This window comes from Oncorhynchus gorbuscha, linkage group LG16 (assembly GCF_021184085.1).
Source record: "Oncorhynchus gorbuscha isolate QuinsamMale2020 ecotype Even-year linkage group LG16, OgorEven_v1.0, whole genome shotgun sequence".
Classification (NCBI taxonomy): domain Eukaryota; kingdom Metazoa; phylum Chordata; class Actinopteri; order Salmoniformes; family Salmonidae; genus Oncorhynchus; species Oncorhynchus gorbuscha.
The window spans coordinates 6179916-6198963 of record NC_060188.1 but is presented as its reverse complement, the minus strand read 5'-3'; the positions used below and the strand labels follow the sequence as shown (position 1 = coordinate 6198963).

The 19048-nt window shown below is 43.8% G+C and overlaps 1 protein-coding gene across 1 annotated transcript in view; it reads right to left on the bottom strand.

Moving 5' to 3' along the window:
- Positions 1-18763, bottom strand: part of baiap2l1b (BAR/IMD domain containing adaptor protein 2 like 1b) — a 69636-nt gene extending 50873 nt beyond the window's left edge. Inside the window, 3 exon segments of the mRNA XM_046304160.1 lie at positions 11471-11557; positions 11813-11888; positions 18376-18763. Of these exon segments, the coding sequence (XP_046160116.1) occupies positions 11471-11557; positions 11813-11888; positions 18376-18426 (214 nt within the window). The 5' untranslated portion in view covers positions 18427-18763.
- Between the last annotated feature and the right edge of the window lie 285 nt (positions 18764-19048).

Genomic DNA, 19048 nt, shown 5'->3' with positions numbered 1-19048 from the left:
GGCGGATTGTGCTAGTTGAAACTGTCATACCTTGTGTCTGAAGATCAGCTTGAATTTGTCTGGTAGTTGATCAAGGTGATTTCTCCACAATTCAAACAATCCTTCGCTGCACAATTCCATCAGTTCTCTCTTGCGGCCACCTCCAGGGAGGTGGGAGACAGTGGGGTGGGCCACAAACTTCTTGTTAAAATTATGTACAGTGGAAACAGGAACATCAAGGTCTCTCTTGCGGCCACCTCCAGGGAGGTGGGAGACAGTGGTGTGGGCCACAAACTTCTTGTTAACATTATGTACAGTGGAAACAGGAACATCAAGGTCTCTCTTGCGGCCACCTCCAGGGAGGTGGGAGACAGTGGTGTGGGCCACAAACTTCTTGATAACATTATGTACGGTGGAAACAGGAACATCAAGGTCTCTGGCCACCTCCAGGGAGGTGGGAGACAGTGGTGTGGGCCACAAATCTTGTGTCTGACCTCAGATAATCTTGATAACATTATGTACGGTGGAAACAGGAACATCAAGGTCTCTGGAGATGGACTTGTAATCTTGTGTCTGACCTCAGATAATTCTCTGGTTTTCTTTCTTTCGTCCATGCTCGTTCCAGTATACACAGTTAAACAAAACAATGAGTCCTTTTCTCTATTTAAACTGGTTTAATATATGATTTTTATACTGCAGGCACCTTCAACTCACCACAGGTGAGATCAATTCTAAAGTAAATGAGAATCAGCTGCTTGAAATCTAATAATTTCCAACTACTTCTAGAAGGAGCCAATAATATTGTCCAGGCCATTTTAGGATTTATTTGTGGAATTAGCAAAGATTCAGTCAATTATTCAATTTCTTTTGTTTTGTTCAACTGCACACCAAAGACATACATATGTGGATACCAAAATATGTTTTCATTTCAACAGTTTTCTGGAAGAAATGCTGCATTATTTGAAAAAAGTGCAGGGGTGCCAATATTTTTCAACCACTCCACAAATTTCTTGTTAACAAACTATAGTTCTGGCATGTCGGTTAGGACATTACTTTGTGCATGACAAAAGTAATTTTCCCAAAAACTGTTTACAGACAGATTATTTCACTTATGATTCACTGTATCACAATTCCACTGATTCAGAAGTTTACATACACTAAGTTGACTGCCTTTAAACAGCTTGGAAAATTACAGAAAATGTCATGGCTTTAGAAGCTTCTGATAGGCTAATTGACATAATTTGTGTCAATTGGAGGTGTACCTGTGGATGTATTTCAAGGCCTACCTTCAAACTCAGTGCCTCTTTGCTTGACATCATGGGAAAATCAAAAATAAATCAGCCAAGACCTCAGAAAAAAATTGTAGACCTCACAAGTCTGGTTCATCCTTGGGAGCAATTTTGAAACGCTTGAAGGTACCACGTTTATCTGTACAATAGTATGCAAGTATAAACGCACTGGGACCACGCAGCCGTCATACCGCTCAGGAAGGAGACACGTTCTGTCTCCTAGAGATGAACGTACTTTGGTGCAAATCAATCACAGAACAACAGCAAAGGACATTGTGAAAATGCTGGAGGAAACAGGTACAAAAGTATATCAACATAACCTGAAAGGCTGCTCAGCAAGGAAGAAGCCACTGTCCCGATCCACCATAAAAAAGCCAGACAACAGTTTGCAACTGCACATGGGGACAAAGATTGTACTTGTTGGAGAAACATCCTCTGGTCTGATGAAACAAAAATAGAACCGTTTGGCCATAATGACCACTTATGTTTGCAGGAAAAAGGGGATGCTTGCAAGCCGAAGAACACCATCCCAACCGTGAAGCACAGGGGTGGCAGCATCATGTTGTGGGGGTGCTTTGCTGCAGGATGGACTGATGCACTTCACAAAATAGACGTCATCATGAGGACGGAAAATTATGTGGATATATTGAAGCAAAATCTCAAGACATCAGTCAGGAAAGTTAAGGCTTGGTCGCAAATGGGTCGCAAATGGAAGTGACTCCAAGACAATGACTCCAAGCATACTTCCAAAGTTGTGGCAAAATGGCTTAAGGACAACAAAGTCAAAGTATTGAAATGGCCATCACAAAGCCCTGACCTCAATCCCATAGAAAATGTGTGGGCAGAACTGAAAAAGTGTGTGCAAGCAAGGAGGCCTACAAACATGATTCAGTTACACCAGCTCTGTCAGAAGGAATGGGCCAAAATTCACCCAACTTATTGTTGGAAGCTTGTGAAAGGCTACCCAAAACGTTTGACCCAAGTTAAACAATTTAAAGGCAATGCTACCAAATACTAATTGAGTGTATGTAAACTTCTGACCCACTGGGAATGTGATGAAAGAAATAAGAGCTGAAATAAATCATTCTATATTCTTAAAATAAAGTGGTGATCCTAACTGACCTAAGACAGGGAATTTTTACGAGGATTAAATGTCAGGAATTGTGAAAAACTGAGTTTAATTGTACTTGGCTAAGGTGTATATAAACTTCCGACTTCAACAGTATCGCAAATTTGGAATTCTCCCAATTTCTTGGCTTGCAACTTCAGCAAAGCAGGACCTATCTATCATCAATCAATCAATAGGCTAGGATATTCTACAGGCAACAGACCAAAGACTGAACACACACTCGCATCATTACCAAAAAGAAAGAGCAGGGGTGTAATCATTAGTGCAAACAGATGGCAACTAAAACAAGAGTTTCTATTGGACAAATTCAGGTAGGTCCTTCTCAGTTTCGTTCCGTTTGCTTCCGTTCAGAAACATTTTGCAACAGAATCAGTGTAATGAATACACCCCAGGCAAGCCAGCATGAGGGAGAGAGAGGAGAGAGTAAGCAGAAAGAACCATGGGGCGTATATGTCTTAGTAATCTGCATCTTGCATTGTCTTGTCATGCATCCCTCGCAAATTCACCTAAGTAGTTGTTATACTTCAACTACACAACTTTCCCCGAGGCCATTATTGCCTATTGTCTAGTTAGACCCCTAAATGGTACCGTATTCCATATGCAGTGTACTTTCTTGGGAATAGGGCCCTATATGGGGGCAGCAGGTAGCCTAGTGGTTAGCGCGTTGGGCCAGTAACCGAAAGGTTTCTAGATCGAATCCCTGAGCTGACAAGGTAAACATGTCACTCTTCCCCTGAACAAGGTAGTTAACCCACTATTCCTAGGCTGTCATTGTAACTAATAATTTGTTCTTAACTGACTTGCCTAGTTAAATAAAAAGGTTTAAAAAATAAAATAAAAAATGGGACATAAGGCTAATTTCAGTAGCAGCCATAAACAGAAAGATTATGTGGGACTATTCCAGGATAAGGAGACTATTCTGTGATTAGGAGATTGGATCAGTAATGGCTGCAGGAAACAAATGCAAATTAGACAGATGACTGTACATCAATATGACTGCAGTGCTCAGTGATACTCATTACAGGTTAGGATGGGAAGTCTTGAAACAGTCACTGGCTTTCTAAAATAAAGCAACGTGAATATATAATTTGTTTGAGCAGATTGGTGTCCAAGGCAAGTTGAATGCCAATAAGTTACATTTTTGAAGTCTTTGTCCCAAAGTGTTTGTCCAAAAACATAACTTACACAACTATATACACTGAGTGTACAAAACATTAAGGACACCTGATCTTTCCATGACAGACTGACCAGGTGAATTCAGGTGAAAGCTACGATCCCTTATTGATGTCACCTGTTAAATCCACTTCAATCAGTGTAGATGAAGGGGAGGAGAGGTTAACGAAGGATTTTTAAGCCTTGAGACAAGTGAGACATGGATTGTGTATGTGTGCCATTCAGAGGGTGAATGGGCAAGACAAAATATAAGTGCCTTTGAAAGTGGTATGGTAGTAGGTGCCAGGTGAAACGGTTTGTGTCAAGAACTGCAATGCTGCTGGGTTTTTCACACACCAGTTTCCTGTGTGTCTCAAGAATGGTCCACCACCCAAAGGACATCCAGCCAACTTGACACAACTGTGGGAAGCATTGGAGTCGACATGGGTCAGCATCCTTGTGGAACGCTTTCGGCACCTCGTAGAGTCAATGCCCAGACGAATTGAGGCTGTTCTGAGGGCAAAAGCGGGTGCAACTCAATATTAGGAAGGTGTTCCTAATGTTTTGTACACTGTGTATATTTAAGCAATAAGGCCCGAGGGGGTGTGGTATATGGCCAAAATACCACAGTAAAGGGCTGTTCTTATGCACGAAGCAATACAGGGTGTCTGGATACAGGCATTAGCCATGGAATGAATATTGGCCATATACCACAAACCCCTGAGGTACCTTATTGCTATTATAAACTGATTACCAACTTAATTAGAGCAGTAAAAATACATGCTGGTATACAGTCTGATATACCACGGCTGTCAGCCAATCAGCATTCAGGGCTCGAACCACCCCGTTTAAAATCTGCAGTATGCAATAGATAATCATAATTTACATCTGATAACATCTGGAATGTACACACAAACACACTCACTCCAAGTTGTTTGGGAAAAAAGCATCTCTATTGCTTGCATGCAAATCGTCCCACAGTCCCTCTGATGTTTGTGACTGCAGGGAAAAGAATCCTAGCGTCAACAGCAGGTGCCACCTGACACATCGCAAAACCTGGGTTATCTAAATGGGTCGCTAGCCATTCAAAACCTGGGTTATCTAAATGGGTCGCTAGCCATTCAAAACCTGGGTTATCTAAATGGGTCGCTAGCCATTCAAAACCTGGGTTATCTAAATGGGTCGTTATCTAAAGCTAGCCATTCAAAACATGGGTTATCTAAATGGGTCGCTAGCCATTCAAAACATGGGTTATCTAAATGGGTCGCTAGCCATTCAAAACATGGGTTATCTAAATGGGTCGCTAGCCATTCAAAACATGGGTTATCTAAATGGGTCGCTAGCCATTCAAAACCTGGGTTATCTAAATGGGTCGTTAGCCATTCAAAACAATGGAGCAGACAGCAGTGTGTGTGTGTGTGATGGGACAGTAGGAACGTTCTCCCAACGTTGTCCCAGCGAGACAACATCCTACTTCACAACACTGGGGTGGACAAAGGCACCATCTGGACGGGCCTTCAGATAACCTGTCCATCCATGGTGACAGAACAGAATAGGAACGCTGTCCAATGTTGTCCAAAAACAAAACTACATTTTTCAGTGAGACAAACAACTTGCCTCAGAGCACTGGTTGAGAAGGAGCTGCCTGGCAGACACATGAGGTGACACATGAGGTGACACTGTGCATTGCTGCACTTCAGTTTACCTCTCGAGTTTGAAACCATCCTGAGAGTTGGGTTACATCTCAGAGATAGTGAACCAGAGAGTTGGGTTACATCTCAGAGACAGTGAGACAGAGAGTTGGGTTACATCTCAGAGACCGTGAGACAGAGAACAGAGAGTTGGGTTACATCTCAGAGACAGTGAGACAGAGAACAGAGAGTTGGGTTACATCTCAGAGACAGTGAGACAGAGAACAGAGAGTTGGGTTACATCTCAGAGACAGTGAGACAGAGAACAGAGAGTTGGGTTACATTTCAGAGACAGTGAGACAGAGAACAGGGTTTAATGATATTAAGAACAGTAAGGACTACTGTGTCTTGTTCAACTCCTCATATTCATTAGGTCAACTGTGACAGTGACTGCTAGCAATGTCAACCAGAAAAGGTCACGAGTCCGGGTGTTTGGCTTCCTGGATGAAAGAATGAAAGGACAGTCCTTCATGCTGCCATTTGAACCCTGGAGGTGGAGGGAGGAAGCAGGAGAGGGAGGGAGGGGAGGAGGTGAACATTGAGGGAAGAAGCAGGAGAGGGAGGGAAGGGAGGAGGTGAACGTGGAGGGAAGAAGCAGGAGATGGAGGGAGGGAGGGGAGGAGGTGAACATGGAGGGAAGAAGCAGTAGAGGGAAGGAGGGCAGGAGGTGAACGTGGAGAGAAGATGCACGAGAGGGATGGATGGGAGGAGGTGAACGTGGAGGGAAGAAGCAGGAGAGGGAGGGAAGGGAGGTATGTGTCAATCCTCCACTGACTCTCAAGAGTCTCTGGTTTCTGGGCTGATCAGCTCAGGTTTCTCTGTGGCAGCTCAGTAGACTCCAGATATTCCACAGGTTACAGAGGCACAGAGGGAGGCCTGACTGACGCAGAGACTGCTGCAACTCAAGGTTTATCAGGCTCCGATAGGAAGGCTCTCGCAACATGCACCCTCATCATTGACCGACCGGTAGGACATTGGTCCTTACAGCTTTCCCATGAATTTCGACATTAACGTTCCAAGATAAAGGCTGAGGAAATAAGACTTAGTGGTTATGGGCCGACACTCAGAACTTTTTACATACAGGACCTGGAAAGGAGTAGTTGCTGCCATATTCATTTCCCAATATGACAACTCAATAGAAGTCAATGCAGGAACTTAAGATGTGAAATATCATTTCCACTTAAAGTTAGAGTACATGCCCAGTTCAATTCCTGAATTTGTTATTTATTTTATAATAATATTAATATATGCCATTTAGCAGACGCTTTTATCCAAAGCATTATTTAACTAGGCAAGTCAGTTAAGAACAAATTCTTATTTTCAATGACGGCCTAGGAACAGTGGGTTAACTGCCTGTTCAGGAGCAGAACAACAGATTTGTACCTTGTCAACTCGGGGATTTGAACTTGAAACCTTTCGATGTACTGTAATTCAAATAGAGGGCCTCAACTTTGGATCATACTGTACATTAAATCAGAGGTCTTTGTATTGATCGCATTGGTCCTGACAAGCCAGTTGGTGAAGAGTAAAGACACATTGTTCTCAGAGGCAGCTGCATGTGGTGGTCACTGGTTAAGCATTACAGAGCGGTCTGCTATACAGTACATTAAGGAAAGTATTCAGACCCCTTCACCTTTTCCACATTGTTACCTTAAGGTCTTATTCTAAAAATAATTAAATGTTTAAAAAAATCCTCATCAATGTACATACACAACCCCACAAAGAAAAAGCGAAAACAGGTTTTCAGAAATGTTAATGCAAATTATTTCAAAATAAAAACAAGAAATACCTAATTTACATAAGTATTCAGAACCTTTGCTATGAGACTCGAAATTGAGCTCAGATGCATCCTGTTTCCACTGATCATCCTTCAGATGTTTCTACAACTTGATTGGAGTCCATCTGTGGCTAATTCAATTGATTGGACATGATTTGGAAAGGCACACACGCTTTGAACCACCAAGACTCTTCCTAGAGCTGGCTGCCTGGCCAAACTGAGCATTTGGGGAAGAAGGGCCTTGGTCAGGGTGGTGACCAAGAACCCGATGGTCACCCTGACAGAGCTCCAGAGTACCTCTGTGGAGATGGGAGAACCTTCCAGAAGGACAACCATCTCTGCATGACTCCACCAATCAGGCCTTTATGGTATGGTGGCCAGACGGATGCCACTCCTCAGTAAAAAGGCACACAACATCCCACTTGGAGTTTGCCAAAAGGCACCAAAGGACTGAGACCATGAGAAACAAGATTCTCTGGTCTGACAAAACCAAGATTGAACTCTTTGGCCTGAATGCCAAGCGTCACGTCTGGAGGAAACTTGGCACCATCCCTACGGTGAAGCATGGTGGTGGCCGGATCATGCTGCAGGGATGTTTTTCAGCAGCAGGGAGACTAGTCAGGATTGAGAGAAAGATGAACAGCGCAAAGTACAGTGAGATCCTTGACGAAAACCGACTCGGGTGAAGGTTCACCTTCCAACAGGACAAGACCCTTAGCACACAGCCAAGACAATGCAGGAGTGGCTTCAGGACAAGTCTCTGAATGTCCTTGAGTGGCCCAGCCAGAGCCTGGACATGAACCAGATCGAACATCTCTGGAGAAACCCGAATATAGCTGTGTAGTGATGCTCCCCATCCAACCTGACAGCTTGAGAGGATCTGCAGAGAAGAAATATAGGTATGGCAAGCTTGTAGCGTCATACCCAAGAAGACTCCAGGCTGTAAGCTTGTAGCGTCATACCCAAGAAGACTCCAGGCTGTAAGCTTGTAGCGTCATACCCAAGAAGACTCCAGGCTAAGCTTGTAGCGTCATACCCAAGAAGACTCCAGGCTGTAAGCTTGAAGCGTCATACCCAAGAAGACTCGAGGCTGTGAGCTTGACGAGTCATACCCAAGAAGACTCCAGGCTGTGAGCTTGTAGCGTCATACCCAAGAAGACTCCAGGCCAGGCTGTGTCATACCCAAGAAGACTCCAGGCTGTAGCGTCATACCCAAGAAGACTCCAGGCTGTGAGCTTGTAGCGTCATACCCAAGAAGACTCCAGGCTGTGAGCTTGTAGCGTCATACCCAAGAAGACTCCAGGCTGTGAGCTTGTAGCGTCATACCCAAGAAGACTCCAGGCTGTGAGGATACCCAAGAAGTAAGGCTGTGAGCTTGTAGCGTCATACCCAAGAAGACACAAGGCTGTGAGCTTGTAGCGTCATACCCAAGAAGACTCCAGGCTGTGAGCTTGTAGCGTCATACCCAAGAAGACTCCAGGCTGTGAGCTTGTAGCATCATACCCAAGAAGACTCGAGGCTGTACGCTTGTAGCGTCATACCCAAGAAGACTAGAGGATGTAAGCTTATAGCGTCATACCCAAGAAGACTCGAGGCTGTACGCTTGTAGCGTCATACCCAAGAAGACTCCAGGCTGTAAGCTTGTAGCGTCATACCCAAGAAGACTAGAGGATGTAAGCTTATAGCATCATACCCAAGAAGACACAAGGCTGTGATTGCCGCCAAGGGTGCTGCAACAAACTACTGAGTGAAGAGTCTGAATTCTTATGTATATGTAATATTTCAGTGGTTCATTTTTTATAAATATATACACATTTACAAAATTGTCAAAAAACCTTTCTGTCATTATGGGGTATTGTGTGCAGATTGATGAGGAGAAAAAATATGTAATACATTTTAGAATAAGGCTGTAACGTAACAAAATGTAGAAAGAATCAATGGGTCTGAATATTTTCTGAATGCACTGTTTATAAACAGCTGTATTCACACTCAGTGCTCTGGGTTAACAGCCTTCATTAGGCTAGATTAGACACATACCAGAGGACTCTATACACCCTGCACCTTTTCCCTGACTGTCCCAGACTCAGACACACAGGGGGAGGATTAGGGCCAGCGGTCAGTGTGACTCAGCTGGGTGGAGAGGTCAAAGTCTCACCTATAACTGGTTCCCTTTCACATGGATCAGTTACAGGACCGGGAGGAGTAGAAACTACAGACACATACCCAGAACTGCTACTGACTGGGTTCTCTTCCGCAATCCTTTATTTGGATTTCCCCTGAGGGGAAGATCTATTGAATTCAATGTACACTATTAAAAGAACTGGACAATGGAAACACATACTGGGTTGCTGTTACTGCTGCGGACAAAGGCAAAGCAGCGGAAGGTAGTTGCAATGGAGGACAGCAGAACGCCTAACAGCACAGCTTTACCAGAGACAGCAGAACGCCTAACAGCACAGCTTTACCAGAGACAGCAGAACGCCTAACAGCACAGCTTTACCAGAGACAGCAGAACGCCTAACAGCACAGCAGAACGCCTAACAGCACAGCTTTACCAGAGACAGCAGAACGCCTAACAGCACAGCTTTACCAGAGACAGCAGAACGCCTAACAGCACAGCTTTACCAGAGACAGCAGAACCCCTAACAGCACAGCTTTACCAGAGACAGCAGAACCCTTAACACAGTGTAGGCTGCTTTATCAGGGTGTGCAGCAGCACCCCTACATCCCACAGCTAACAGCACATGGTTTTACTCCAGCAGCAACCAGCTTTGAGGTGCTAACAGCACAGCTTTACCAGAGACAGCAGAACGCCTAACCTTTACCAGAGACAGCAGAACGCCTAACAGCACATCCCACAGCTAATGGTTTTACTCCAGCAGCACACCAGCTGAGGAGCTGCAGCACAGAGACCCTACATCCCACAGCTATTGTTTTACTCCAGCAGCAACCAGCTGAGGAGCTGCAGCACCCCTACATCCCACAGCTATGGTTTTACTCCAGCAGCAACCAGCTGAGGTGCTGCAGCACCCCTACATCCCACAGCTATGGTTTTACTCCAGCAGCAACCAGCTGAGGTGCTGCAGCACCCCTACATCCCACAGCTATGGTTTTACTCCAGCAGCAACCAGCTGAGGTGCTGCAGCACCCCTACATCCCACAGCTATGGTTTTACTCCAGCAGCAACCAGCTGAGGTGCTGCAGCACCCCTACATCCCAAAGCTATGGTTTTACTCCAGCAGCAACCAGCTGAGGAGCTGCAGCACCCCTACATCCCACAGCTATGGTTTTACTCCAGCAGCAACCAGCTGAGGAGCTGCAGCACCCCTACATCCCACAGCTATGGTTTTACTCCAGCAGCAACCAGCTGAGGTGCTGCAGCACCCCTACATCCCACAGCTATGGTTTTACTCCAGCAGCAACCAGCTGAGGTGCTGCAGCACCCCTACATCCCACAGCTATGGTTTTACTCCAGCAGCAACCAGCTGAGGTGCTGCAGCACCCCTACATCCCACAGCTATGGTTTTACTCCAGCAGCAACCAGCTGAGGTGCTGCAGCACCCCTACATCCCACAGCTATGGTTTTACTCCAGCAGCAACCAGCTGAGTTGCTGCAGCAGAAATTCCACTCAAAATAGGCTTTGTATGCTGCTCGTGTGTGACAGTTGTGTTGGATAAATACGATAGCCTACATAACCACTAATGAAAATACACACGCACCAATTTAAATCAACTAACTTTTTGGACTGTACAAATTTGATCATTAAAAATCCTATTTTCCCAAACCCTGAATCTAACACCTAACCCCAAAACCCCTAACCCCAAAACCCCTAACCCTTAAGCTTAAAATAGCATTTGAACAAATTCAGGACATTCAGGTGAATTGATAGGACATTGAGGTCCTGATAATGTAGGAAAACAAGTATAGCTCAGTCTTACTGTGCAGCAGGATTTAATCAGCAGCTTTCCCCAGCGCAGAAGGGAAGCCCAGACAGTACCACAGACACACACACACAGGGCTGCAAATGAGCATCCAGATTGAGGGGACAGATGTGGATCCTTGCTGTGCTAAAGTGTATTGGTGTGATCACTGGGCAGAGCAAGTCAAATCAGTGCAGTTTTCCTCCATGGGATTGAATCCCAGTTGGACATGTAGTATATTTAAGGTGTATGGGTGCCACTTTACTGGAGCATTTGCCTGGCTGGTGACCACGTTGGAGTAAAACTCATGTACACACATTACAGTCCAGCCAAAGCTCAGCTCCACAGCTAGGTTTGAGGGAGGCATTGGGATGGGAGGGACTATCGGCACCACCCCCCTCGCCAAGGGGACAGGTGATGAATCTACAAAGATCAATAAGACATCCAAAAGAGGTCTACCAAGGGTCTCAATGGAGTTAAATCTGAGACGTTCAGATATGGACTGAAACATGGCCAGGGAGGTAAGACTTACCCAACTCCCTGGAGACAGGAGAGACCGCAGCATTCTCTCCGATCTTAGAGACCGCATCAAAGTACACCTTTCCAGCCAGGCTCATCGCTGGAAAAAAACAAGTATGGCTTTACTAAATGTGGAAATGCAGAGTGTAAAAGAACTACTACACAAGCACCCTGAATTTAAAAATCAGACATACTGTTTATTATACACATAATACATCTTTCAACAATGAACCCCTCTATGACTAATGCATGAGATAACTGAAGATAAATGTTGGTCAGAGACTCGTTCTGGTAACCAAGTAACCTGCCATGGCAATAGAATACAGAACAGTTCAGCAATAAGACGGCTGCTCACCTGCCACTGATTTCTCATAGCTCTTCCCCAGGTTGACCAGGTTCCTGAGCCCAGGGTTGAACTGTTCCATTACATTCTGGGAAGAGGAGAGAAGATGGGTAGTTGGGTTAAATGGGGTCACTGTCACATCAACATGAGATATTCTCAGCCTTTTCTCACGTTCTCTCTTTAGTGTTTGTTAGTGAGTGAGTGAGTGAGTACACCATTCACACGGCTACAGAGGGTGGGACTCAGCCCAACGCACCATTGGGTGCACACTGCCTACCCTACAACACCAGGTGTCACAGGAAGACCAAGAAGAACCTCAGGGATCTCAGGCACAGCCTGTCCTCCCCACTGACATCACTCTGTATAAGAGCATCTTGGCTAAAACTGACACACTGGCCAATAGCTTCTACCCCCAGACCATCAGGTTGCTGAACAGCCACCACTAGTCAGCTACTTTTTTTTTTTACCTTAATTTAACTCGGCAAGTCAGTTAAGAACAAATTCTTATTTTCAATGACGGCCTAGGAACAGTGGGTTAACTGCCTGTTCAAGGGCAGAATGACAGATTTGTACCTTGTCAGCTCGGGGATTCAAACTTGCAACCTTTCAGTTACTAGTCCAATGCTCTAACCACTAGGCTACCTGCCGCCCCCACGGACATTTATCATTGTTACAGTGGTAAATAAGTGTATATTATCATTTGTGTTATTGCCCCATTCACTTCTCTTGACCTGCACTGTTGGAGCTTAAGAATTTCCCTTTACCCTGTAATGACACCTGCTAACCTGTGCATGTGACCAGTAACCTCTAAACTAAACTAATACAGTCCGCTCTACAGACTATGACCAAACAGCCAATGATTAACCAGAGATTGACAAAGGCCTTCACTCTGGCTTTCCTCTGCATTCCAATGGCCACACTGCCATTCCTCTGACTGAGTGAGAGACACATGGAAACAGAATATGGGAGTAGATGGAGAGAAAAAAGAGAATCAAAAAGCGAGAGCGTGATGCATGTTATTATGCATGTTTAGAGATCATTTCCAATATCAAGAGGCTTTTTTTATTGACAGCTCCAATTGATTTCAATAAATCAGACATGCAAGTTCTCTCTCAGAAGTCTGTCATATTTTCTTCATTTTCCCAGATGCCTCCATTCAATAAAATTACAATGGATTTGATTGATATGGATCCTTGGGGACCAGTAACGTCAGCTCTGTTATCATCCTATATAATTGATTCTCTGTGGGATCATGATCATTGTCTCAGGGGTCTATCTTCCTGTACACACTTCTTCTCTTCTCTCTTATTTGACAGCTTTCTTATTTATTAATGACATGCCCTGTTACATCATGTTTACATACTGTTTGGAAAGATACGGGTGAGTTACACCCAAGAATCCGGGAAATGATATATAAAACCATAGTAGCATATCAGTACAGTCTTGTCTATGAATGAAGCAGGAGGAGAAGCCAGTGCAATGTAGAATGTTATGGCTATTCAGTCACACAGTAAACAGTAGACCACACAATGAAAAGTAGACCGTATGCAATTCACTGGTGAGTCAACTGATCTGGCAGTAAACTTCTTATTTTATGTATGCATGTTATAATACAGAGGCAGGTTATAATTCATCCATTACTACGCTCAAGCAGGTCTCTATTATTCAGAAGGAAATAAAATACTGCATAATGCTGCTTGGCTCCCAGGTAATATTTTAAACAGGACCATTTCGATCCTCTTTTGCATGTACTCACATCATATTAGGAATAAAGACCATGTTAATAAGCAGTCAGGAGCAGCTCAGTTGACTTGCCTACCACTGAGACCTAACTGGTGATGTTGGAGTAGGAGAGGGAGGCTGTCTAATCTTACCACAGTCAAACCCTGCAGCTAAATTATTCAACCTGTGGACACTTTTCCCTCCGTTTCATCATCACCTCAAGGAGAGAGTGGAGCTAAAGGGGGGCTGTTCTGTTCCTGTTCTGACTGTCTCAGGGGACCAAAGTCTAACTCAGTCTAACTGCTCTCTGAGGTGGACTTCAACGCCAGTGAGAGGCACATCAAGGCATCCACTTGTTCCTTCTTTCTTTCATATCGCAGAGAGAAAGAGAGAGCGCACACCCTATCACTCAACAACCTGTCGAGTGTGTGCACTGTGAGGGTGCATCACCTGAAACACCAAGCAGAGCGAGTTACACAGTAATAGCTAATTAATCCTTAAGAGTCTAAACCGGTGTGTGTGTGTGTGTGTGTGGGGGGGTTCTATTAAGTGAATAATAATAATATAATAATATATGCCATTTAGCAGACGCTTTTATCCAAAGCAACTTAGTCATGTGTGCATACATTCTACGTATGGGTGGTCCCGGGGATCGAACCCACAACCCTGGCGTTACAAGCGCCATGCTCTACCAACTGAGCTACAGAAGGACCACGTGAACATATGGAATTGTTTTAAGATGGTCATACCAAGGATCATTTAGCTATTAGATTTGAAATCCTTTTAGCTTTCCTCTTAGTTTTGCTTTTCCTCAGGGTGCTTTTTTGTATTTCAGTTTCTATTGTTATTCTTTAGTTTTTATCCTCATGTTTCTTGTGTAGTACATTTGTATTTTCTTATGTTTTTTCCTGTGAAGTGCATTGCATTGCATTCCTGTCTGAAATGTGCTGTATAAATAAAGCTTGATTTGATATTAGGACCCCTTTAGGTATCAAAAAATATATATTTGATGAAACACTGAATTTGGCCTTACTGCTATTAGCCCATCGAAACGCATTGAATAACAGATTCATACATGGAAAAATAAATCAAAAGGAAGTTTGTTTTGAAGTGTCTGTCCTTATATCTGAGAGATATAAGAGATATAAGAAAGACAAGGAAATAATTGGTATTATATTTTTACCCATATTTAACCCCTTTTTTTTGGGACACTAAAATAATTCCATACATTTCAATTAATTGTTTAACTGGTACCAGGTTACATTCAGACGAGTCTTGTAAGCATTCTTGAAATAAACGAAGAACACCATCATGTTCGTGAGAGTCTCATCTGTAGGCCAAACCATTCGGACACTACAGATGTTTTTGTGAGAAGAGAGATTTTCAGGATGTCTCATGGTCTGACAAACACAGCTGTAGCTCGGCCACCAGATATTTGGCCGAGCTACAGCTTATTTTCTGAATAACTGTAAGATGTAAATATTGTGTCGTTCCTGGAAGCTGTTGCCGTAGTGATAACCAAAAGATACCTGATAACAGGCGGATGTTGTTATTATGTGGGGGTGCGGACATGGACTCTAGGGGGTTAATTAATGGGTATGACTACTAAAAAGTGTTTTTCCAATGGCTTTCACAAGTGTCAAATGAATCCATTGATGTGGATACTGCCACACTTAGGGTCATTGTATTGTGATAGAACACTGTAAGTAGCATTTCTCATACTCAAATGTAGAAAAAGGGACCCAAGACAGAGACTGAAAGAAACCCCAAAAAAGACAGCTTTCCCAGCAATATATGTTATACCACCTACTCATCTGTCAAAATGAGAGGCCATTAACTGACACAGCTGGTGTGTGGTCAATGTACATTAGGTAACTAATGATGGGATAGAAAAGGATTAAATGTGGTGGAGAAAACAATGAGGGGGAGTACTTCTCTGCTATTATGCTTTCTATTCTGTCTATTCTCTATAACCACCCAGACTCAGACCCTGCCTAATGACAAGCCGATGAAACCATGACAATACATCACTGCTGGGCTACACTATGAAGAAGGGTATAGTTAGGACAACCCTTATTCATTATCACAGTGAACTTAACTGTATAGGCTACAGTCTTAAGTAGAGAGTAGGCTACTTAAAAGCCTGCTCAATGATGCTAGGCACAAGTGGTGTAGGCTAACTGAAGACTCTCACGACAGAGGTATTATGCTTTGTGCCTCTACATCAGGGATGGGCAACTGGCGGCCTGCGGATCAATCCTCCAAATGTGGTTGTGCATCACCAGATCGCTTGTTATGCCAGTCACTTGATTAGCCAATGTCAGCTAACATTAATTTACCAATCTAAAACTATCTAACGGCAAGCTATCTAAACTTGTAGTAGGCTAAGCATATGGGGGTCCCATTGATCATCTGATAGAATTAAATACTGCAAACATTAAGCATGGGGGTCCCATTGATCATCTGATAGAATTAAATACTGCAAACATTAAGCATGGGGGTCCCATTGATCATCTGATAGAATTAAATACTGCAAACATTAAGCATGGGGGTCCCATTGATCATCTGATAGAATTACATACTGCAAACATTAAGCAAACAAGCATGGGGTCCCATTGATCATCTGATAGAATTAAATACTGCATGGGGGTCCCATTGATCATCTGATAGAATTAAATACTGCAAACATTAAGCATGGGGGTCCCATTAATCATCTGATAGAATTACATACTGCAAACATTAAGCATGGGGGTCCCATTGATCATCTGATAGAATTAAATACTGCAAACATTAAGCATGGGGGTCCCATTGATCATCTGATAGAATTAAATACTGCAAACATTAAGCATGGGGGTCCCATTGATCATCTGATAGAATTAAATACTGCAAACATTAAGCATGGGGGTCCCATTGATCATCTGATAGAATTAAATACTGCAAACATTAAGCATGGGGGTCCCATTGATCATCTGATAGAATTAAATACTGCAAACATTAAGCATGGGGGTCCCATTGATCATCTGATAGAATTAAATACTGCAAACATTAAGCATGGGGGTCCCATTGATCATCTGATAGAATTAAATACTGCAAACATTAAGCATGGGGGTCCCATTGATCATCTGATAGAATTAAATACTGCAAACATTAAGCATGGGGGTCCCATTGATCATCTGATAGAATTAAATACTGCAAACATTAAGCATGGGGGTCCCATTGATCATCTGATAGAATTAAATACTGCAAACATTAAGCATGGGGGTCCCATTGATCATCTGATAGAATTAAATACTGCAAACAGTTGTCCCCACACAATGGCAAAATGTGGACAATTGCAGGAAATTAACTCAAACTTTTAAAAAATGATCTTTGGCTAGGGCCGCTCTGACTGCATGTGTGGATATGGATGTGGGTATGCAGACCCATGAGCCACTGCGGCCCCTCATGAGTTTCCATTTTTTGTGGACCCCACCTGCTTCAAAGTTGCCCATCTCTCCTCTACATAATGTTCTTAGTAGCCTATGGCATGTGTGTCTACTGTACATGCATAGCATAGTACAATAGTACACTTCATGACCAAAAGTATGTTGACACCTGCTCATCGAACATCTCATTCCAAGATCATGGGCATAATATGGAGTCTCCCCCCTCCGCTGCTACAACAGCCTCCACTCTTCTGGTAAGGCTTTCCACTAGATGTTGGAATATTATTGCGGGGACTTGCTTCCATTCAGCCACAAGAGCATTAGTGAGGTCGGGCACTGATATTGGGCAATTAGGCCTGGATCGCAGTTGGCGTTCCAATTCATCCCAAAGGTGTTCGATGGGGTTGAGGTCAAGTTTTTCCACACCAACCTCGACAAACTATTTCTGTATGGACCTCGCTTTGTGCACGGGGTCATTGTCATGCTGAAACCAGAAGGGGCCTTCCCCAAATTGTTGCCACAAAGTTGGAAGCACAGAATCATCTAGAATGTCATTGTATGCTGTAGGGTTAAGAGTTCCCTTTGCTGGAACTAAGGGGCCCAGCCAAAAGCATGAAAAACAGCCCCAGACCATTATTCCTCCTCCACCAAACTTTACAGCTGGCACTATGCATTTGGGCAGGTATTGTTCTGGCATCCACCAAACACAGATTAGTCCGTCGGTCTGCAAGATGGTGAAGCTTGATTCATCACTCCAGAGAATGCGTTTCCACGGCTCCAGAGTCCAATGGCGACGAACTTTACACCACCCCAGCCGACGTTTGTCATTCTGGATGGTAAGCTTAGGCTTGGGGCGGCTGCTTGGCCATGGAAACCTATTTCATGAAGCTCACATCGAACAGCTCTTGTGCTGATGTTGCTTCCAGAGGCAGTTTGGAACTCGGTAGTGAGCGTTGCAACCGAGGACAGAGGATTTTTATGTGCTACGTGCTTCAGAGGTCCAGTTCTGTGAGCTTTTGTGGCCTACCAGTTCGTAGCTGAGCTAGAAGTTTCCACTTCACAATAACAGCACTTACAGTTGACTGGGGCAGCTCAACTGTCGACAACGGGTGTGGCTGAAATAGTCTAATCCACTAAATTGAAGGTGTGTCCACATACTTATATGTAGTGTATATCTAGTCTCTCTGGCTATAGGCCTACAATATTTGGGTGACACAAGTAGTGAGCAACCTGTTATCAACACCACTTTCGGAATTCAGGCAACTGAGGAAGTTATTACCCTACATAGTAAAACAACATTGAAGGTGTTTATATGGGAGGTGTTTTCACGGGGAAAGCCCGACCATTTATGGTATCTCATAAAGGTTAATTCACAGTTAATTATAAAACATTGACTCAAGCAACACATGGTCTCATACGGTCGTTTACCTTGTATGTACTTTCGGTGAGCTTGTTCACTTCTTCAGGGTCCCTCGACATGGTTATATCCCTATCAGCGCTCGTTAAAAACAATACAAATGTCCAGAATAAACTCCCCAGACAGAATAAATATGTGACACTATCGACTCATCGAATTCTTCATAACATGGCGCGCTCCATATAGACTGCCGAGAAAGATCCTATTTACCTGTCTTTCCCTTCTACAGTAGTCGATCATGAAAAAGGGAGAGAATTTCTTCCGAAGGCAAAAGTGAAGTGCAAACGGTGCGTTCTCAAAGGACGGCCTGGGGTAAAAGCTGAGCTGTCAAACTTCTGCTTCGATTAACAGTGAGTCGGTTGGTGGGAAAGGTAGGCGGGCAGGGTGTTATTGTTCGACGTCATTCATTAGTGCTATGAAAGGTGACCGTGGACACTGGCAGGTGTAGGGCGCTCCCTGGAGGTGACCAATGACCAACCACGTGGGCAGAATATGTATAGTCTATGGAATAATTATAATCCATATCCTATTTATCAATACAAAGATTAATAATTGAAAAACACCAGACACCATTTATTTAGGCTACCCTTCCCTTTCTTTCACACTAATTCCCTGCCCGCAGTCTCGATAAATTGAGAAACAAAACGTTATCAGGCTTAAACCGGTTGCTGCAATTTGACATAA